This window comes from Xyrauchen texanus, chromosome 13 (genome assembly GCF_025860055.1).
Source record: "Xyrauchen texanus isolate HMW12.3.18 chromosome 13, RBS_HiC_50CHRs, whole genome shotgun sequence".
Lineage (NCBI taxonomy): Eukaryota > Metazoa > Chordata > Actinopteri > Cypriniformes > Catostomidae > Xyrauchen > Xyrauchen texanus.
In genome coordinates this window covers 40,130,027-40,152,868 of record NC_068288.1, presented here as the reverse complement: position 1 = coordinate 40,152,868, position 22,842 = coordinate 40,130,027, and the positions used below count along the sequence as shown (strand labels likewise).

General features: G+C 36.5%; 1 protein-coding gene across 1 annotated transcript; it reads left to right on the top strand.

The window, feature by feature from the left end:
* Positions 1–966: 966 nt before the first annotated feature.
* On the top strand, positions 967–19,209 carry LOC127653905 (F-actin-capping protein subunit alpha-1). Its single transcript, XM_052140751.1, has 9 exons — positions 967–1,026; positions 8,586–8,649; positions 8,802–8,853; positions 9,367–9,430; positions 11,228–11,434; positions 14,379–14,458; positions 15,151–15,301; positions 17,478–17,540; positions 18,154–19,209. Exons 1-9 carry the CDS (start codon positions 988–990, stop codon positions 18,292–18,294), a joined length of 861 nt encoding a protein of 286 aa, XP_051996711.1. The 5' UTR covers positions 967–987; the 3' UTR covers positions 18,295–19,209.
* The last annotated feature ends 3,633 nt before the right edge of the window (positions 19,210–22,842 follow it).

Below are 22,842 nucleotides of genomic sequence, written 5' to 3'. Positions count from 1 at the left end.
AATTGTTTACATATCCTATGTGGCATCGTATAAACTGTAATGCAAAAATGTTTTTTTTTAAATTATCAGTCAATCAGTTTAATAATAGGGTTAGGGTTTTAATACGTGTCATTTAATCTTTTACCACAAATCCAATGCCCGAATAATACTTTTGAGAGGCATGTGTTATTGTTTGTCTTGCTACAGATAGTTTTTTACAAGAATAGAAACTGTTCCTCTCTTAAAGAGATAGTTTACCAAAAATGAAAATCTCCCAGATGTGTGGCTTTCTTCTGCAGAGCTCAAATGGAGATTTTTTTTTAAGAATATCTCAGCTTTGTAGTTCCATATTATGCAAGTGAATTGTGACCAAAACTTTGAAGTTCCAAAAAGGACATAAGGGCAGCATAAAATTAATGGACGCACATAGCTGAGATATTCTTCTAAAATCAACGTGTTCTGCAGAAGAAAGAACGTCATACACATCTGGGATGGCATGATGGGAAGTAAATGATGAGAGAATTTTAATTTTGGGGTGAACTATTTATTTAACCTGATGTTGTTCCAACCCTGTATGACTTTCATTCTTTAGTGGAATACAAAGGCTGATGTTAGGCAGAATGACCATTCACATTCAGTGTAGCCTATCTTTATTTCCATCCTGAATAAGAATGTTGTCTGAAACTGTCATTGTGCCTAACATCTCCTTTTGTGTTCCACAGAAGAAAGAAATGATCTGGAACAACATAACTGTATGGGAATAATGACACAATTGTCCGTTGTGGATGAAAGATCCCTTTAAACCTATAGAAATCGAAGTCAAAATTACAATAATGAACACTCTATTAGCTTTTGATGTGCACATAAAGTGCACTAAAACAAAATACAATTAACCACAGTATTTTTTTTTTTAATTAAATTAAAATATGTAAGGAATTTCAAACTATGTTGTCATGTTCATGATTGTTTTCCCATGCAATTTGACAGGGCAGGTCCAGTCGAGCCAAAATGGCGGACTTTGAGGAACAGCTTTCCGACGAGGAGAAGGTATGTGATTGTTGTTTCAAACTTCCTGATGTATCTTCCCTGGTCTATTATTTATACATATATACTTTATTCAGTGTCCTGCACCGCTCTAATGTATATGAGGCACGTTGGGTGTTTTAAAATCTATTATATCCGCGGCGATGAATGCGCTAAGGAAGCTAGCAGGCTAACTGTAACCGTATATGAAACTCGATCTATTAGATGCTCTCACACTCTCCAGATTGTTTAGATGGCGATTGAGATTAGCCATTAATATCAGTTATACTCAACTAGTATATGTTAAGAACGTCTTCTACTTGTTGTATTTGCAGTTTCCCAGTTAATATTACTTGAATTATTGAGTTTACAGACTATTGGTGGAGACTCGTACTCATGGGACATCTAAATAAGGCGAAATGCATTAATTATTATTGATATAAACTTAATTAGGATAAACGTCTTATGATAAACATATGTTATATTAAAGTTTATGATCCTGCTCTAGTTTTCTGTATTATCTCATTTGGACTCTTACGATAGTTAAGTGCTTTATATAGGCTAAGAAGTTAGTTCTTATCAGTTTCCCTATGTTGACACAGGCTACGTTTGTGTTGTGAAGTTGGTTTAGTCGTCTCGTCCTGTTTACAAGGATTCATTTAATTTGTCATTTTGCATATATGAATAGCTATGCCTCAGGGGTGAAGTGTTCTGGTCTTGTTTGTATTCTCAGCTGAGTGTCTTTGACCCAGCCCCTCTGCGGTCTCTTACATGCAAGCGGCTCTTCCTGTCTCGCTTTCCCACCCTCTGCCCTCGAGCTGAAGCAAGCCACAGGCTGTTCCAATTTGCGCACTCTTTCCCTCCGCGCCTGCAAAACCCTAAACAGTCATGTTGAGGCCAGTTGAAGGAGAGAAGAAGCATTTCAGAAATGCCTCTGTGTGGAAAGATTGTTGCAGCTGCACACTGCTTGATCGCATCGAGATTAGGCAGTATAGACTTGAAAAGATCCCACTGATATAAAATTTAGTATGTCATTGTGAGTCAAAATATGAAAAGTTGCCCAGCTTGTCCTGCACTTCAGGGCACAAGTATTTTATGTTAAAAGTAAAAAGCACAATGACCTTAGATTTACTTCTGTATTATGTTTAATTGCTATCACCCATGGTTTGTCATCTTATCAGGGATTAACAATCCTATTATAGGATAAATGTAGAGCATCAGATTGCTGAACTCATCGTTAAGCATTCATTTTTGCCAGTCACAAGCAATTTTGTCAAGCTTCTAAGAAAGCCTTTTTTAATTTTTTTTGTAGCACGTATGTCAACACACCACACTAAGTTTAAACTGAAAATCAACAATTTCCTTCCTTTTAAGTGGTCAACAAGAGGGAGAATCTGACCACTAAACAGGGTTCTTGTGGTTTAACAGTTTTTTCAATGTGGTAAGGGTGTTGCACCCTTGCGTGGTTCTGCATTTTCGGATATAGCGTGACCACAAACTTAATTTCTGAATAAAAAGATTGAGCATAATTTAGAATTCAGCGCTGGTATTATTAACAACATTTCTGCTAAATGGATTTAAAACAAGGTGCAAAGTGTTAAATGGAGCTGAAAGTACTAGATTCATAGTGATAGCTGAAAGCACAATGAAATAAGGTTCAATATTTAATAAGCAAATATATATATATAAGGGATAGGGGGGGATTTGTCAAATTTTTGCAATGACATTCGGCAGATGCAGATTCTGTGTGTGCCTGCCTGTTACTAATGCAACCCCAGTTATGTAGCCTATTGATTTCACCTCACAGTCTATCAGTAATTAAGATAAACTTGTTTGAACGTGTGACTGTAGAAGGAAGCAAATTCCCTCGCAGGGTTCCTAAACACTTTGCTTCGACAGACAGCTCCCGTTAAGTTTAAAAAAAAAAAAATGTTTAATGCCATTGCCATCCTGCAAAAATAAAAAACAGGGTCCAAAATGAATCTTTTGCCACATTTGCCAATAGCAGTCGAATTGAGAAAATGTACTGGCCATTCCCTAAATATTTCTTTCTTGTCCTGAAACTGTATTGTGCCCTATTTTTATAAAAAAAATATATACTTTTGACTCTAAGGGATGTGCACAAGTAATCGACTAATCGAGTACTCACTCAGCATCAACTAATCGACTATTAAAATACTACTTGAATATCGCAATTTTTACAGAACATTTCCGAAAACGAGAACTAAAACCCTTTCAATTGTTCTGCAGTGAAAACATTATTTTAAAATCCTGGTAACCGGTTAATAACCAGTTAATTTTGTTCAGATAATGTTTTCATGAAACCAAAGAACAAAGGGTTTATCAAAGTACATTTTCAGAATTGCATCACTTAACTGTTGCCCAAACAAATGAGGCGTCTCTCTTTTTAGTTGAATAAAAGTATGCGCTTTCATTTTGAAGGAAACCGCTTGTTTAAAAACTAATGTTATAAAAAATAATAATATTCAGCACGCAAAAGTCGTTTAGTCCAAACGCGTCCATGCCGTGTGTGCGTGCATACAGGAGAGAGATTTAGGCTATTAATTGATATTAGGTGGCCAAATGAACATTTGAAATATATTTGGGGATATATTTTAACATGGGTGTAACGGTTTATCTTGGCACGATACATTGCGGTTAAAAAATGTGACGATGCGCATCGTGGAGATGGGACACTTTAAAAAAAAAAATGTATTCAAGTATTTTAGCTTCTGTTCTATCCAATGCCCAACATCCTCAGCTTACATAATGCGGGCATACAAATGGAAATATGCAATGAAATGCTTCATTGCACACAAGGAGTTTTAAAATACGATTGCACAGCAGTTGCATGTGTTGTACGAAGTACCGAACAAGTAGCGGGAGAGAGATGTGCTTTTTCAGCGCTAGAGATCGAATGTCCGTTTGATGCGGGAGAGTGATTTGTTTACTGGGGTTTAATGATAGTTCTATGTTAATCTACTATATATATATGCAGATTTTTACGGATAATGATGCTATGGGGGGATATAATCCTACTGTCAAATGTCATGTCTGATTTCATTTAATCAGTAAATTATCATTATTTAACTGAATAAGCATGCATTACAAATAAAAATGTATTATTTTTTTAAATATTTAGATATAAACAGAGACAGTATTGTTTTTATAAAATGCTATTTTAATTTAAAATATTTTAAATGTATGTAATTAATGACATTGTTTTAGCAGCATATCTAACATAACTCTGTTATGAGTGAATCACTACACCTCAGAATATGTTTATTAAAAAGACGTTATTTTGTATGCGCTACTGTATAAACTTGTTACGATTTCTGTCCTGAAAATGTACTAATTTGGAACAAAGGCAAGGCTCATATTTTGAACTTACTTTTCCAAAACAGGTGCCTTGTTTCTGTCGTGAGATCTGGAAACACTGTAACTGGTATTTCACCAACCCCTTAGCGCATAGTACTGTCATTTTAAAAAGAAAGTTATTAAAGATTTTTTATTTCATTCTAACTGGTTACCATTTGGAAAGGAGGCTGTAGAATGCCAGAACCGGTAAGAAAAATGACCGTTTCTGCTCAGAACAAACCAAAATGAAAAACATTTTGTTTTTAGTACCTGCATCACTCACAGCATCGTATGTGAGATGAGTCTCTGTCTCTCTGAGAAACTGCAGTTGTCACAAAAACATGAAGACACATTGTTATTTTCACTTTGGTGGCTCAAGACTGGGGTATACACAACATTTTTCAGTGTGCTCTCATTCAGAGCATTCAGACTTTTAAAAGTATAAACTTTTGACTCCGAGCCCATATGGACCCGTTTGACGCGACAGACTACGACTGCTTTGAGATACTCTTTTAACACAGTCAAAGCTAGGTGCATGTGCCGGTAACACACATTGTCCGCATCTCTGCAAAAACTAGGCTCCAAACAGACAGTCCATCAGTCTGTTCTGATAATGAAATTTTACTCATACTGTGCATGAGACGTACCAGCACATGGAAAACCGAAGTATATTTTGGCCTGTAAAGTAGCTGTCAGCTATTGGACTGATAGAGGTTTGTTAGTACAGACCAACCCAGAGAGGATTCTTTCTCGGAAGTTCTGGAAGGGGTCTAGAACAAGTGTGCCGCACAAGCCCTCAAAAAGTGAAGCCAAAACGTCTCGATCGCCCCCCGGTGACTGGTCCTAGTATAAGTCATAAACCCCGCCTCCCCATGTTATTCAACGGGACGTGAGACCAACTAAACAATTAAATTACACTTCACATATCTTTTTCCAAAGATAGTTTCTGTCATTTACTGTAGTTTCTATCACATTGATGTAATTTCAAGTGTTTGTTTTCAAAATAAGTTTGTTTTTAGTTAGTTATTTGATGCTATGACATCATGATTGACAGCTGTGATTGACAGGTTCTCTGAGCGAAGTAGTCACTGAAGCACCAATTGACTTTTTTTCGGGATCTTCGGAGGACTGAGGAGATTGGAGCTTTAAATTTAATATCTAAATTTCTATAATTAATTATTTCACACCGTCATAAGTCAAAAGTGCAGGAGTGTGTGCTTGCGATTGATTCAGCGAGAGTGAGGGCGGGGCCTTGATTTCGCGGCTTTACTTCCTGCTCACTACTGCGCAGGTCTGGTCCCGAAATCGCAACTGCGCAGACTCAAGTCCCAAGATGTCAGCGCCATATCAAGACACTGGTGGCTTCAGTTCTCACCAATGGAAAAGAGCGAATGGGCGTCGTCCATCTTTTTTTACAGTCTATGGTCTAGAATGAAGACCTTTCTTTTGCCATGCCATGGAGCTGTAGCCAGGACTCTGTCATTGGCCCTTAAGAGAATTCGGCCCTGGATTTTACATGGCAACTTGCTCAAAACTTGTCGGGGAGGGCATTTGACCTCTTGTCAAAGAAAGTGCAGAGATGGCATCTTCATTTAGCTGATAAGTGTTATTTAGGTCAGTGTTTCACAACCTTTTTTTTGCCTTGCCACCCAACTTTCAAGTCACATAGGTATGCTCTGTAATGAGGTCACAGGTGGCAAGAGCGCTAATTGGGTAATGAAAAAACAACAAATTTGCAATGTCACAGCAAATTACTGGAATGCAAACTCGTGAAGGGGGGGAAGGTTAGAGAATCACTGGTCTAAAAAAATTTATTTCCGGGGATATATATATTTTTAAGAATTAGCTTAAAGCACCAATTGCAGTGATTTTTAATGATTCAAGTAGAGCAAATTAACTGCACAATTGTGCACAATTAGCTGCAAAAATTAAGGGTATTTTGCATGGCTTGCTTCTGCGTCACAAATTTTATTAACTTATTAGTTCAGCGACCACTTCTGGACACTCATAAATTGCGAAAAATGGTATGAACATGTCATTTAATTAGTTTGAGTCGTTCAGTGTGCTGAGCGTGCGTTTTATTAGAAAAGAGGGAAATAATAGCCAAATAATGATAATTTTGAGTTTCAATTATGTTCTTTCGTCATTGAAAAGCACATTTTACATGAGTTGAATTAAGGCATCAACGCTCCGTTCAACGCCAACATCCAGGGCCGCATTGCCCTTCACATGACAAGCGTTGCATAAAGCGTCACGGAGGGGTGATTTTATGAGTTTGCCACGCAAGAAAGTGGGAGGTGTGCTTGAGAGAATGTTGAGATTGCATACAAAAATATTTCCGTCATTTACCGATTTGAAAAACATTGATAATTCAAAATGTTGTCTGTCATTTTAAATTTCACGGAACATGAAAGAACACAGCTTAAATCAAGCACGTCAATTTTCCTTTTAACCAACATTCATGTCAGTCTCATTTTCTCACCATCGATTGCATGAGAGCTCTCTCTCTCTCTCTCTCTCTCTCTCTCTCTCTCTCTCTCTCTCTCTCTCTCTCTCTCTATATCTCTCTCTGCACTCTGTATATGTGTGTGAGAAAGACAGCAAGAGAGCATGCTCTCATGCAACTGACTGACAGTGATGAAATGGCACTTTTAATGCAATTGTAAATTATGCACTGCTCTCCATTAACAATTACTTTAATGATCAGCAATGCTGTAGTTCACACAAAAATTTTAATTCTCTCATTTACTCGCCCTCATGCCGTCACAGTTGTGTATGACTTTCTTTCTTCTGCAGAACACAAATGAAGATTTTTAGAAGAATATCTAATCCCTTTTGGTCCTCACAATGCATGTGAATGGTGACCAGAACTTTGAAGGTCCAAAAATGGCATAAAGGAGGCATAAAAGTAATCCATAAGACTCCAGTTGTTAAATCCATGTCTTCTGAATAAATATGATAGGTGTGAGTGAGAAACGGGTCAATATTTAAGTCCTTTTTTACTATCAATCACCACCTTTGACCCAACCAGGTGGCAGAAAGTTAAAGTAACTTCCACACTGCAGTGTGAAATTGAAGACATATTGATCCGTTTCTCACCACACCTATCATATTGCTTAACCACTGGAGATGTATGGATTACTTTTGTACTCCCTTTTGGACCTTAAAGTTTCTGGTCACCATTCATTTGAATTGTGAGGACCAACAGAGCTGAAATATTCTTTTAAAAATCTTAATTTGTATTTTGCAGAAGAATGAAAGCCATACATGTGTAATGTACATGTGAGATGGCATGAGGGTGAGTAAATAATGAGAGAATTTTCATTTATGGGTGAACTCTCCTTTTAAGGTGGGGTATCATTTAGGCAGCCACCTACTATTTGCTTACATAATGTCTGCTGAAACGTAAACTATTGGCTAATATATATAGTTCCCATAAAAATATAAATGTAAAGTTTCATTTCCTTAAATTTATTCTTGAAATAATGGGGACCTTTAAGGTAAAAGCTTTAAGGTGTTCGGCACAATTATGAGTAGAGCGAATGATCCCACTCTGTGCTCTTCTGTTACTGGAACACAAATATCGGGAAGCCTCCTGGACTCCAAAGATTGTAGTTAATTTAAATTTTCAATGCCTGAAAAACCCTGTCCATGTCTCTTCAGTTCTCTCAGTCTCACATGAATCCCTGCCAACTGATGGATACGCACACAGATATTTACATATCGCAATACGCACAATAAAGCAAAATGTCTATCCATTGACACTTTATATTGCCAACATGATATATATATAGTCAACCTTAGTGCTATTCATACCAAGAAAGTTGCTTGTGTTTAAATTGTACTTGTTTTGCAAGTAATTGATTTAATTGTTGAGTACATATTTGGCTGTTGCTTTGACAACACCATATGTTTGGTAATGGTACAATGCCCAGGTTCCCATTCGAAGTTTGTATTCATAGTGCTTACCTGCATAACTAAAGAACATACTTTTTTCACGGCCAAGAAATACATTCTTCAACAAATGCAGTACGTACTCTGGTGCATCTGAATTAGCGTACTGTCAAAGTCTTCAGGAATACAAAATATTCTTCACTTTTGTTCTTAAGTTCGAAAATAATAGTTAAGAAGCATTTTAGCAACCACATAGCAGTGCCATGACATCATGTTGGTGAGTTTTGCACTGACGTGTTTAGTTTAATTGTTTTATAATTATTTATCCACAGGTCCGTATTGCTGCAAATTTTGTCATCCATGCTCCCCCCGGAGAGTTCAACGAAGTATTCAATGGTAAAAAGTTCATGCATCACATACAAACATCAAAGAGTCAGATGTATTTTGGGAGGAATTCACATAAATGATTATACCTTTTGAGTTAGTGTGCACTCACTGACATTATAATGTTCACAGAGTATCACATGACACCTTTTCTTTGCTTTCAGACGTGCGGCTACTGCTCAATAATGACAATCTGCTCAGGGAAGGGGCGGCTCAGTGAGTAGACTTGTTTTCTTGCTGTTTATGATTGCATATCCCATGTCTTGTTGATAATCTTTTTGTCTACAACTAAAATGGATAAATGGAGATTCCTCCGGTTTCACAAGTGCAGTGTATCTTTCAGTGTAGAATCCTCTAAACTCCTTCACAATATGAATAGATCTTTAGAAAAGTGGCTTATTTTTTATGAATTTGGCAGACGCTTTTATCCAAAGCAACTTACAGAGCCCTTATTACAGGGACAATCTCCCCGGAGCAACCTGGAGTTAAGTACTCAAGGACACAAGGACACAATGGTGGTGGCTGTGGGGATCGAACCAGCAACCTTCTGATTAACAGTTTAGTGCTTTAGCCCACTACGCCACCACCACTCCCTGGTTTATTAAGTACTGTTCCTGGTTTTATCAAAAACTTCTGATGTAGGGAATCAAATTAGATCAAATGTAGGAAGTCATTAATCTAATAGCTTGTAGTTGTATCTAGAATGTTTGTTTTCTCTGTTTGTGACAGTGCCTTTGCCCAGTACAACATGGATCAGTTCACACCTGCTAAACTTGATGGACAAGAAGATCAGGTGATTAACACGTTCACTTAAGTATCATAAAGTTTTGCTTATTGAATTTAAACTTGGTTTTATTGTACAACCCCAATTCCGAAAAAGTTGGGACAGTATGAAAAATGCTAATTAAAACAAAAATTTGTGATTGTAAATTATATTCACCCTTTTCTAAATTGAAAGCACTACAACTACACATTGTAGGATGTTTTATCCTGTGAATATTTTTATAATTTTTTTTAATGTACAGTAATTTCAAATCAGATGATTGCAACACACACTAAAAAAGTTGGGACAGTCGAGTGTTTACCACTGTGAAACATTATAATTTCTTCTAATAACACTTATTAAGCATTTAGGCACTGAATACATAAGTTAGTTAAGTTTAGAAAGTGGAATTTTCCGCCTTTCATACATTATGTAGGTCTTTGGCTGCACAATTGTATGGGGTCCTCATTGCCATATGGTGTGCTTCATAATGCACCACACTTTCTCAATCAGAGACAGGTCAGGACTGCAAGCAGGCCATTCTAGCACCCACACTCTACTTACACAGCCATGCACTTGAAATCCAGGCAGTATGTATGAAGATGTCCTGCTGGAAAATGTAGGGCCATCCCTGGAAAAGATGGTGCTGGGTGACAGTATATGCTGCTCTAATAATTGCACATATCTGTCTGCATTCATGGTGCCCTAACAGATGTGCGAGTTACCCATGCCATGGGCAATGACACACCCCTGGCCCATACAGACACTGGCTTTTGGATGCTAATAACAGCTTGGATGGCCCTTTTCCTATTTGGCCCAGGGAACAAGACGGCTGTGTTCTCCAAAAAGCTTTTGAAATGTGGACTCTTTGGACCATAAAACACAGTTCCGCTGTTCTACTTTCCATCTAAGATGAGACCGAGACCAGAGAAGTCTGCAACGCTTTGCATAGTAAAGTCTTAACTTGCATCTGTGTATGCAGTGTCGAGTGGTGCTGACTAGCAAAGGTTTACTAAAGTAATCCCAAGCCCATGACTTGACTTGACGTTCATGGTATCCATTACAGATGACTGCCGTATTGTAAGACAGTGATGTCTGAGTGATCATAGATCACGCACACTCAGAAATGATCTTGCCCTTTACGCTCCAAGATTTTACCAGATTCCTTAAACCTTTAACTATATTGTGCATTGTAGAGGATGAAATGCCCAAAATCCCTCCAATTTGTCTTTGGGGAACATTGTTCTCAAAGTGCTGGATTATTTGCTGAAGCATCTCTTGGCAAATTGACAAGTCTTGAACGATCCTTGCTCTTGAAGGACTAGGCTGTTTTGGAGGCTCTTTATACAGTATACAGTACTATAACACAATTGCCTCACATGTTTAACATCTGCTTAACATTTTAACTTGTCAAATTGTTATTAGTCTTAAATTGTACCGGTCTCAACTTTGGAGCGTTTTGCAATCAACTGATTTAAAATGACTGTAAATAAAAAACAATGAAATTTACAAGGTAAACATCATATAATGTGTAGTTGTAGTGCTTTCGATATAGCAAAGAGTGAATATAATTTGCAGATCACTCCTTTGTTTTTATTCACATTTTTCCTTTTTTGTAATTGGGTTGTATGAACTTCTGATCCATTGTGTATTAGTATTCCAGGCAAGGTAGAATACATGTGTATTTTTGCACTCAAATGCAAATCACATAAAACTAAAAAAATCACTGTAATTTTTTCCACCACTGTCAGAAAACAGAAAGTGAGACTGTTTCTCCCAAACCGGACTATAAATGCATTAGTAGAAACAGTCTGTCCCCATCTGCAGGTATTGATCACAGAGCATGGAGATCTCGGTCAAGGCCGGTTCTTTGACCCTCGCAAGAAACAGTCATTCAAATTTGACCACCTGAGGAAAGAGTCGAGTGACCCTCAATCCTATGAGGGCGAGGCAGCTCTCAGGCTGTGGAGGGATGCTTGCGACGAAGCTCTGAGGGCTTATGTCAAAGACCACTACCCCAGTGGAGTCTGCACTGTGAGTTCTCTAGCTTCTGTTTCATCTTTGTTTACACTAAGGGAATAGTTCACCCAATAATGAACATTTTTGTTTACTCAGACTCATGTCATTTCAAACCCCTATGTCATTCTTTCTTTCATGGAACAACAAAAGTAGGGATGTCCCGATATCGGTATCTGGTCCAGTACCGCACTCATGTACTGGTCGTACACGTAAAATTGCTCTGATACCAAAAACCAATACCATCTGACATACGAATGTCATTTAAACATTCAGCCCAGAAATTAAAATCACGTAATGTCCTAGTTAGATTATTTAACTGAAAAACGTTTTTTAAATTTTTTATGAGATAAATATATAGTTTGCATGCAATTCAAATGTGAGCGCTTGTGAATGTGTGGAGACTGTGTTGTGTTCACTCCGTCCTCATGCCTTTTAAAGCTCCTCCTTAACTCATACAGGGAAAACACCATCATGAGCATCACATGCTTTGTTTGTAGCAGATGACAGTAAACAGAGTGCAAATTCATGTTGTAGCTTGAGGCACATACAGAGTAAATACTTATTTAATTAAATAGCAGCATTTTGTGGTTTAATAACCACGTTCAGTCAAATAGCGACTGGCTTTTCCAGAGTGGGAAGCTGCCATCATAACGTCAGAGCTCCTTGGTAAAACAACACAGAAACACTTCAAAATAAAAGTACAGTCAAAATGAAAGGTACATTTATAGGAAAATTTTGACAAATATACCACTACTGTAAAGTCATGTAATATTCACTGTAGTACTACTACTACTACTACTAATAATAATAATAAATCAGTCTTAATTGTATTATACTTAAGCAGTATCTAACATCTATGAAGCTCTGTTTTGTAGCTCTTTGTTTGACAAAATATAACTCTAATTTTGGATTGTGCTGTGAGGTTCTGTAAATAAGCATTCATAAGCAATTTATTTAAACACCATTTTGATGATAAAATGTAAATAATCTGTTGAAATGGAGTTTGGGGTGGTGGGAGGGGCACAGGTACTCTGTATTGGCAAGAACCAAAAATGAAGTAATGGTACTCGTACTTGTTCTCCAAAAAATTGTATCTGGACATCCCTAAACAAAAGGAAATATTTTGTAGCATATCCAAACTGCTGTTTTCAATAAAAGGAAATTAGACAGTGACCACTTGCTGTCAAGATCCCAAAAAGACAAAAAGCATCATTAAAGTGCTATAAAAGTAGTCCATGACTATTTTCACACATGCCGAAAAATCTAAAAAATATTTTTTTTGGCCTATCAGACTCCAATCTGTTTAGGTTTTTTAGTGTGAACAGGACAAAAACATAAAATCCGATTTTTACGAGCCTCACCCAAACCATGTTCATAGTTGGTTTAAAATCTTATTTTTGTTAATCAAACCATTCTTAAAGGTCACTTTGGAGATCAAGTGTTTTTCCTTATTTGTTGTGCACAATGGGTTCTTACGTCAGGTTTTGTGACGAGAAGACATATATTGATTTCCAAATGGCATAAATGATTTCTTTGCAGGGCACTTCGAAAGGTAAACTTTAATGATGGCCACGCTGTAGGATTGTTACAAGCAAAACTTTTAGCCCTCCGAAACACTCCGAAGTCTTTGAGGGGAACAGGGCATAGGGATGATCACTTCTGAATGAAACACACCTGTCAAATCAGATGATTTGAAACACACCAACACGTATGTCATATATATGTTACAGGGCAGTGAAAGCAGCGCAAACCTTTTTTGCAATAACAAGGTTATTGGCTTTACCCACCCAAAGAGATGCGGTAACCCACACCATATGCGAGCACCACAATGCAATAAGGTTTTGAACATCTTTCGAGAATACAGGACGCATGAGTATTTTGTGCATTTCGAGACAGAGTGGAGGTCCCCCGTCCAGAGTGGAGGTCAAACGTCAATACGGGACGTTTTGCTGCCTGCTAATATACAGGATGTCCCAGCTAAAACTGGAAAGTTGTCTACCCTAGCAACAACGAACATTGCATATGCCACCTCTCCCGTTTTTTAAGCCATTGTGTGAGAAGAATGTGTATATATTTGGAGACTCCCCTCTTGAAATTAAAAATTAAAAGCAAAAGATCCACTGCTGAATTCAGTGTGATATACAGGGAAAATGTATAAAAAAAAATTCTGTTCTGACCCAAAACCAACTTCAGAAGACATTGATTTAAACACTCGAGTTTTATGGATTAAATTTATGTTGACTTGATCTGCTTTTTGGAGCTTCAAAGGCCTGGCCAACATTCACTTGCATTGTATGGACCAACAGAGCTGAGATATTCTTCTAAAAATCTTTGTTTGTGTTCTGCAGAAGATAGTCAGTCATACATATCTTAGATAGCTTTAGGGTGAGTAAATGATTAGAGAATTTTCATTTTTGGGTGAACTAACCCTTGAAATTTTCCCCTCTGGCATGGCTCTCAAATCTTATTCAAACTTGCGTATATTCAAGCTTATCAATTCAAGATCCGTCATGCCAAACGCAATGCGCCAATTTTGAAGTCACACAACAATAAATGTGATTGAACAACATGAGGGTGAGTAAATGATGACAGGATTTTAATTTTGAGGTGAACTGTGCCTTTATATCTGAAGTGTGCAACAAGTAGTTTTCCCTGTCCCAGCTTTATATGCAAAGATAACTAAGTAATTTGTAGGTTAATTTTCTCGAAATCTTTGTTTTGAGAAACTCATCTAGCCCCTACACCACAACATTGAATTGACCAATGGTGTGAGTTGGGGGTGGGACTATCTGTTGGGGGCAGCAGGTGGTTTCGACTGTTTAGAAAATAATGTTTTATTTTTGTAGTTCCGTTCAGTGCCAGAGAAATTACACACTTCAGCTTTAATAAAGAAGTTTGCCTGTTTGGGTGTGAAAATATGTTGCACTATTTCTGAAAGTTCTTGTATTGTTGTTTGTAGGTTTATGGGAAAACCATTGATGGACTACAAACCATCATTGCCTGTATCGAGGGTCATCAGTTTCAACCCAAAAACTTCTGGTAATGTTTTTTTTTATTCATATTCACCTGTCTGGATTTTAAATTGTATGACTTTGAGCTTTTAGATCTATTAGGCATACCGTTTTGTTCTGTATTGTTAGAAAAATATTTAGTACGTTTCTTTGCCATGGTGCACTAGAAGCACTTTTATTATCTTGGAGACCTAGTCCACATAAGGGTGATGCCAGATCAAGTTTGGCTTGCAAATTACAGATTCCATTTCTTGTCTTTTCAGTAATTTACTTTTGCCTCTTCATTGTAACTCTAATAATTTAAAATACAAAAAGACAAAAAATAAAGAATACTAACTTGGACAGAATGTATTTACGCTTGATCTTTAAATGGAATGGAATGGGCTCCGCCCCAGGCTGGATCATGACCCTACTGTAACTAGCAACTATTGTACACCATTCTTTTGAATGTAGAAGAGATGCACTAGAAAGCTAAGGTCGCCTACACACTTTACCTGACAAACTAGCTTTTTCTCTTACTCTTTCCCTGTCAAACTGAAGTAAACACACTGAAATATCTAGTCATAAGATTAACTTCTTGTAAAGAACGTACAATGTAATTGACATTATAGACATACCAAAAATATTTGGAATTCTAACGTTTCAGTGCAAAGTAATAATGCAGTACAGTCATTTCTGTGTAATCTTTATCCTGTTGAACCTCCATATCTCTGCATACAGGAATGGGCGCTGCCGTTCGGAATGGAAGTTCTCCATTTCTCAGGCCACTGCTCAGGTGGTGGGAGTGTTAAAGATCCAGGTTCATTACTATGAGGATGGAAACGTACAGCTAGTCAGCCACAAGGACGTGCAGGAGTCTTTGATTGTCACTGTAAGTTTTTCAACTTGAGCCCTTTTGTTCTTTGTGAGTGTTCATGCTTCCTGTTGCCGTAATTAAAGGACTTTGAACAGCATTTGTAATAAAAAATGGGTGTGGTGTTCTAATATATGTTACTTGAGAGAACAAATGACGTCTTTTTGGGACATCTGATGAAACTGTTTGTTCTCTAGTTTGTGATTAAATTTGAGTTCTTTGATTAAGCCAGTTAAATATATTGCTTCCTCTTTGGGTGTGTATGTTAAGTGCACATAATCACCACAATCATTTTGTGTGAACTATCTTTAAAGGTGAGTTGTGTCATTTCTGGATAGAAATAATAGATTAATATTGTATAAATTGATGGTATTCATTATGGATGAGCATTATCGAGTAAATGTAGTCAAGTTGTAAGTAGTAACCACCAAATAATTTGTAAAGCAGCAGTCACATTTACCTTTGCACGACTATATCTATATATATATATGATTAATTGATTAATTGCATATATATATATATGCATATATATATTTGTCAAATTAATTGCACTGTCGATTTAACGCGTTAATTCAGTGCAATTAATTTGACAAAAAATAATGCGTTTAAAAAATGTATGCAATTAATCGCACCATAATAAGGAAGATTCCTGAGAAATGCAAGCTTGTAATACCACCTATTTACTCCAGAGGGCAGTAAGTGAAATTTCAGCTGTATGAGCATCACGCAGTTTATACAGTGAAGAAAACAACCCACTACACAGACATGCGTTACGTTCTTGCGTTCAAAACACTTGAAGGAGTGCAAATGCGAACTACGGGATCTCAAGATGTGTTTAAAGATGAAGTATTAAACCGTATTTAACTAGACACAGTGACCTAAACATTTTATGTTTACGCACCCAAGATCCTACACAAGCATGTCTGACGCAGGTGTAGATTGGCGGGCTCTTAAACAAACCCTCATAATAAATCTCGAACTGATTGACAAATTCACTTGTGAAATGGATTGCTGTGAACTGTGTGCCAATGATTGACTTATGTTCAATAATATGGTAGTAAACAATACATTGTATTCTAAAGCCGCTTTTTGTATTGTCTTATCAATGATTAACTCTTCTGCAACAAGAATGTAATGCATTTTAATTATCTGAATATTTTTATTATATATATATATATATATATATATATATATATATATATATATATATAAGATAACTATGTATAATTATATATTGATATAAATATGTATAATCTTTATATATTGAATTATTGTGGGCTTTCTCAACAAATATTTGTTATGCGATTAATTAATTGGGACACCATGTAATTAATTCGATTAAAAATTTTAATCAGCCCAAATATATATATACACACACATATATATATATATATATACACATTCACTGGCGGGCAAAAGTTTGGAATAATGTACAGATTTTGCTCTTATGGAAAGAAATTGGTACTTTTATTCACCAAAGTGGCAGTCAACTGATCACAATGTATAGATAGGACATTATTAATGTGAAAAAATTGCTAATACAATTTGAAAAAAAAATTCTCAAACTACTTCAAAGAGTTCTCATCAAAAAATCCTCCACATGCAGCAATGACAGCTTTTCAGATCCTTGGCATTCTTGGTATGTTTGTCCATTGTGAATATTCAATGTAGCTGTGAACCAAACACTGCCCACATGGAGTTCACTGCCAAATCAAGTAACCTCCTATTGGTCAACAGCTAATTAGCCTGTCAAAAAACTTGAACTACACACAAAATCCAAGTGGAGAAATTCTTCCCATGAGGTGACTGTATTTTGCCTGTGGCATTTCACCATGCAAAGGGAAAATGTGATCATTTGTTGACCATAGTTGTGTGCTTTAATCAATTACTGGTCAATTAAAATGTGTTAAAATATTGCATGTGAAAGTTATATTTGGTTTTGTTCACAAAAGTTACCAAAACGGTTTCAAAATAAGATAACCTAAACAGGCTTTGCGTTTCTTCCAAAAAACATTTTTAATTAACAATATGCATTAATTCAGTTCTCATTAAAATTCATTACAAGATTTGAGAGATTTAGAGGGAAAGTACATTACAATTCAGCGTTACTTACAGTTCCATGTAAATCAAATCCATGACCTTGATGTTGCTAGTGCTATTATCTATATTATCTATATTACTTTCTCTCAAACAGAATGAGGTCCAGACAGCCAAGGAGTTCGTCAAAATCATAGAAAATGCTGAAAATGAATATCAGGTTTGTTCCCAAGTTGATTGTGATTGGTTAGTTCCAGTACTTTATGAATGTGGTTAATAGTATTTTAATGACATTTTTAATAAAAGCAATAGAGCGGAACAGTGCCCGCCCACTTTTTCAGTCACTTAATTACTTACCCAAGATAGTACTGAGTAATATTAGGAACTACGTGTACTTAATAGGTGTTAAGGTTAGGGTTGAGGTTAGGTACCTAGTAATGACTGTAGTTGTAATTATATAGTAAGTAAATGTAGAATAGTACTGTAAAATAAAGTGCTACCAGTACTACCATGTTATTACCATGTTTGCTTGGATGTGTGCCATGGTAATACCATGGTATTCTTGGAAGTACCTTGGAGAACCATGTAAAAATCATTGTACATGAACTTCAGTACCATGGTATTACCATCTGATGCCATCGCTGTACCACAGTGTTTTATATGTTAATAAAAGCAATAGCCCTTACAAAAACTAGTACCATGGTAGTGATTGTGCTATATTGTGAATATAGTCACAGCTAAAGTGTGTTTAATATCTTATTACTTATAACGTCTTTTGAGTCGTACCTGTAATGTGTGAAGAATCCTAAAGTTACATTTCGTCTACCTTTCAGACGGCTATCAGCGAGAACTACCAGACCATGTCTGACACCACCTTCAAGGCCTTACGCCGGCAGCTCCCTGTCACCCGTACCAAGATCGACTGGAACAAGATCCTCAGCTACAAGATCGGCAAAGAGATGCAGAACGCTTAGAGACATGGCATGCCGCTGCTCCTGCTCGCGTTACAAGCAAAGAGACAAGCTAAGAGAGGCCCATATGTAAACCTGAGTTAAGGGGCAGGGACAAGACACATGGTCCTTCGAGAAGTGTGCTAAAAAAAAAAAGTGTCTGTCCTTATATTTTTGTTTTTCAAAAGCCACGGTTTGACCTCAGCTGAAGAGACTGCCTCCTTTTGTGTATAGTAGGAGGGCTTCAAGCTTGTTTTAATGGGTTTAGCAAAGGTTCTTGCTGTTGAACAAATACCTCCCATGACACCAGTGTACAGAGTCAGAAATAGTCCCCCTAATATCTCATATACGCCCTCTAGATCACTGCTTCAAATGCTTTACACACTGAATAATTTAATGCTGCTTTGCAGCTGCACTTTTCCCAGATGATCAATTGTGTTTTTTGTTTACTAAATTTGGCAACTCAACAGTCCAAAGTTCCATCTCAAGTTGAGTCAGAAGATATCATTATTTAAAGGGATAGTTCACACAAAAATAAAAATTCCGTCATCAATCATTTTTGAGTGAACTATCCCTTGAACAGTATGTAGCCTGTCAAAGCTCTCCGCTCTGCTGAGAGATCATTTTGATTTCAGTTTAGCATCGCTTTGCTGTTTGTCAACACAATAGGTGCCATCATATATGAATGTGCTGTCAATTGATCAGAGATAGGGTTGTGCCAAAGTGAGTGTTGTATTTATACAAGTCATTTCAGGTTACTTTTCTGTGTGGATATGGTCTCATCATCCTACTCTGGTGTCTAGAATGGTATATATGCTGTATGCAGTTACACATAATATTTGTTACCCCTCACTTCAGCCTTCTACCCTAGCTTTTACTGCTATCTATTTTTTACAAAATGTAAGAACAAATATGATCCCAGAGGAATAAATGATTTGCACCAAACTGATTTACTGACATTCTTTTATATAACTCTGTTATATTATTGTATTATTTATATATATATATATATATATATATATATATATATATATATATATATACACATACACACACACACACACACAATATACAGTTGAAGTTAGAATTTATATTATTAAATCTCATAAGTCATTCAAATAATTTTTTTTAATCACTCCACACAGATTTCATATTGGCAAACTATAGTTTTGGCAAGTCGTTTAAGACTTTGTGCTTTTATGTGTAATTTTTCCAACAATTGTTTACAGACGGATTGATTCACTTTTAATTGACTATATCACAATTCCAGTGGGTCAGAAGTTTACATACAATAAGGTAACTGTGCCTTTAAGCAGCTTGTAAAATTCCAGAAAATGATGTCAAGCCTTCAGACAATTAGCTTCTGATAGACTATTTGGAGTCAATTTGAGGTGTACGTATTTTAAGGCCTACCTTCAAATTCAGTGCCTCTTTGTTTGACATCATGGAAAAAAGAAAAAAAAAAATCAGCCAAGACCTCCATGAGTCTAGTTAATCATTGGGAGCAATTTCCAAATGCCTGACGGTACCACATTGATCTGAACAAACAATAGTACGCGAGTATAAACACCATGGGACCACGTAGTCTCAGAAAGGAGACACATTCTGTCTCCTAAAGATGGACGTGGTTTGGTGTGAAAAGTGCAAATCAATCCCAGAACAACAGCAAAGCACCTTGTGAAGATGCTTGAGGAAACAGGTAGACAAATATCTATATCCACAGTAAACCAAGACCTATATCGACATAACCTGAAAGCTGTTCGGCAAAGAGGACACCACTGCTCCAAAACCGCCATAAGAAAACCAGACTCCAGTTTGCAAGTGCACATTGGAACACTTTCTTGCTTTGCTGCAAGAGGGACTGGTGCACTCCACAAAATAGATGAGGAAGAATATTTATGTGGCTATATTGAAGCAACATATCAAGCCACCAGCCAGGTAGTCTTCCAAATGGACAATGACCCCAAGCATACCTCCAAAGTTGTGGAAAAATGGCTTAATGACAACAAAGTCAAGGTATTGGAGTGGCCATCAAAAGCCCTGACCTTAGTCCGATAGAACATTTGTGGGCAAAACTGAAATGAAGTGTGTGTGAGCAAGGAGGCATACAAACCTGTCTCAGTTACACCACTTCTGTCTGGAGGAATGGGCCAAAATTCCAGCAACTTATAGTGAGAAGCTTGAGGAAGGCAACCCAAAACTTTTGAACCAAGTTAAACGATTTAAAGGCAATGATGCCAAATACTAACAAAGTGTTTGTAAACTTCTGACCCACTGGGAATGTGATGCTGAAATAAATAATTTTCTCTACTATTATTCTGACACTTTACATTCTTAAAATAAAGTTGTTGTCTTAACTGACCTAAGACGAGTTTTCTTCGATTCAATGTCAGGAATTGTGAGTTTAAATGTATTTGGCTAAGGTGAATGTAAACTTCTGACTTCAACTGTATAAACATTGGCGGCCAAAAGTTTGGAATAATGTAAAGATTTTGATCTTATGGGGTATTTTTTTTTAACTTTTATTCACCAAAGTGGCATACAACTGATCACAATGTAGAGTCATGACATTAATAACGTGAAAAATTACTATTACAATTTGAAATAAATGTTCAGAACTTCTTAAACTATTTCAAAGAGTTCTCATCAAATAATCCTCCACGTGCAGCAATGACAGCTTTGCAGATCCTTGGCATTCTAGCTGTCAGTTTGTCCAGATACATTTCACCCCACACTTCCTGTAGCACTTGCCATAGATGCGGCTGTCTTGTCGGGCACTTCTCACGCGACCTTACAGTCTAGCTGATCCCACAAATGCTCAATGGGAATAAGATCCATGACACTCTTTTCCAATTATCTGTTGTCCAATGTCTGTGTTTCTTTGCCTTCTCTAACCTTTTTGTTTTTCTGTTTCAAAAGTGTCTTTTTCTTTGCAATTCTTCCCATAAGGCTGCACCCATGAGTCTTCTCTTTACTGTTGTACATGAAACTGGTGTTGAGCAGGTAGAATTCAATGAAGCTGTCAGCTGAGGACATGTGAGGTGTCTATTTCTCAAACTAGAGACTCTGATGGACTTATCCTCTTGTTTAGTTGTACATATTCCACATCTCTTTCTGTCCTTGTTAGAGCCAGTTATCCTTTGTCTTTGAAGACTGTAGTGTACACCTTTGTATGAAATCTTCAGTTTTTTGGCAATTTCAAGCGTTGTATAATTTTTATTCCTCAAAACATCGATTGACTGATGAGTTTCTAAAGAAAGCAGTTTCTTTTTTGCCATTGTTTGACCTAATATTGACCTTAAGACATGCCAGTCTATTGCATACTGCGGCAACTCAAAAACAAACACAAAGACAATGTGAAGCTTCATTTAACGAACCAAATAGCTTTCAATTGTGTTTGATATAATGGTAAGTGATTTTCTAGTACCAAATTAGCAATTTAACATGATTACTCAAGGATAAGGTGTTGGGAGTGATGGCTGCTGGAAATGGGGCCTGTCTAGATTTGATCAAAAATTACTTTTTTCAAATAGTGATGGTGCTGGTTTTTTTTACATCAGTAATGTCCTAACTATACTTTGTGATCAGTTTAATGCCACTTTGGTGAATTAAAGTACCAATTACCTTCTGAAACAGCAAAATCTGTAAATTATTCCAAACCTTTGCTCACCAGTTTATATATGACTTATGATTAAATAAACATTTTATTTTGGTTATGATTCTTTAAATTACACTACAAGATTAAATCTGAAATGTGGTAATGATTTGGTTCAATAAGATTTAATTGTTTTTGTTTTGATTCAAAATTATTTTCAAAAATATTTTACTGAAGGGACAATTTACACTGTATTGGTATATTACATACAACACATCCGGCTTTACATTCCCATACTGCCATAAAAAAAATAAGGTGCAATGCACTGGATATAACTGCTATAATTGATTATTCTGTAATCAATCCAATGCATATTAACATTCCTCCCTAAAATGTTAAAATTATTGTTTGGTTTTGGCTATAAAAGTCTGAGTGCCAGTTAATCAGTGCTGCCTACCTAGACAGCATTTTTCAATTGTAAACAATGCTAAATTGTGTTGCATTTTTAATCCCTTTTTTATTTTTTTATAAAAATGTATTCTCATATGGCAGTCTGGTCAAATAATGATCAAACAATGATAAATACATAAATAAATAAAAAAAATATATATTAAAAAAACAAAATTTATTAAAGATGGCTAATATCTTTTTTTGTTTCAAAGATGATTGATATCTGGACCACACTCTCTAAATTAAAAATGCAACATGTGCAGGTCATGTGACAACAGCATTGCATTTGGTGTGTACAAGTCATGTCTGAATGATCATATTTACGAGTTGAGCTCACATGAACGCCACCAAAAAAGTCACAGTGGCCCCGACATTCCAAGTTGGGGCCGTGTCTATTTATGAAACATGGTGGAAGCAAATTGTTATTGGTAATAATTTAGTTACTTGAGGATTTTGACTGTCCATTTAGTTTGTTTGCATTTTTTGTACTGTTAATGAAGAATAACATGTAGCTGGTTTATGCAGCG

Excerpts from the sequence above, each read along its gene's own strand:
- LOC127653905 (XM_052140751.1), top strand. The coding sequence starts at position 988 with ATGGCGGACTTTGAGGAACAGCTTTCCGACGAGGAGAAG. Across the intron at positions 14,459-15,150 it reads TTTCAACCCAAAAACTTCTG|GAATGGGCGCTGCCGTTCGG; the intron begins GTAATGTTTTTT and ends CTCTGCATACAG. Across the intron at positions 17,541-18,153 it reads ATGCTGAAAATGAATATCAG|ACGGCTATCAGCGAGAACTA; the intron begins GTTTGTTCCCAA and ends TCTACCTTTCAG.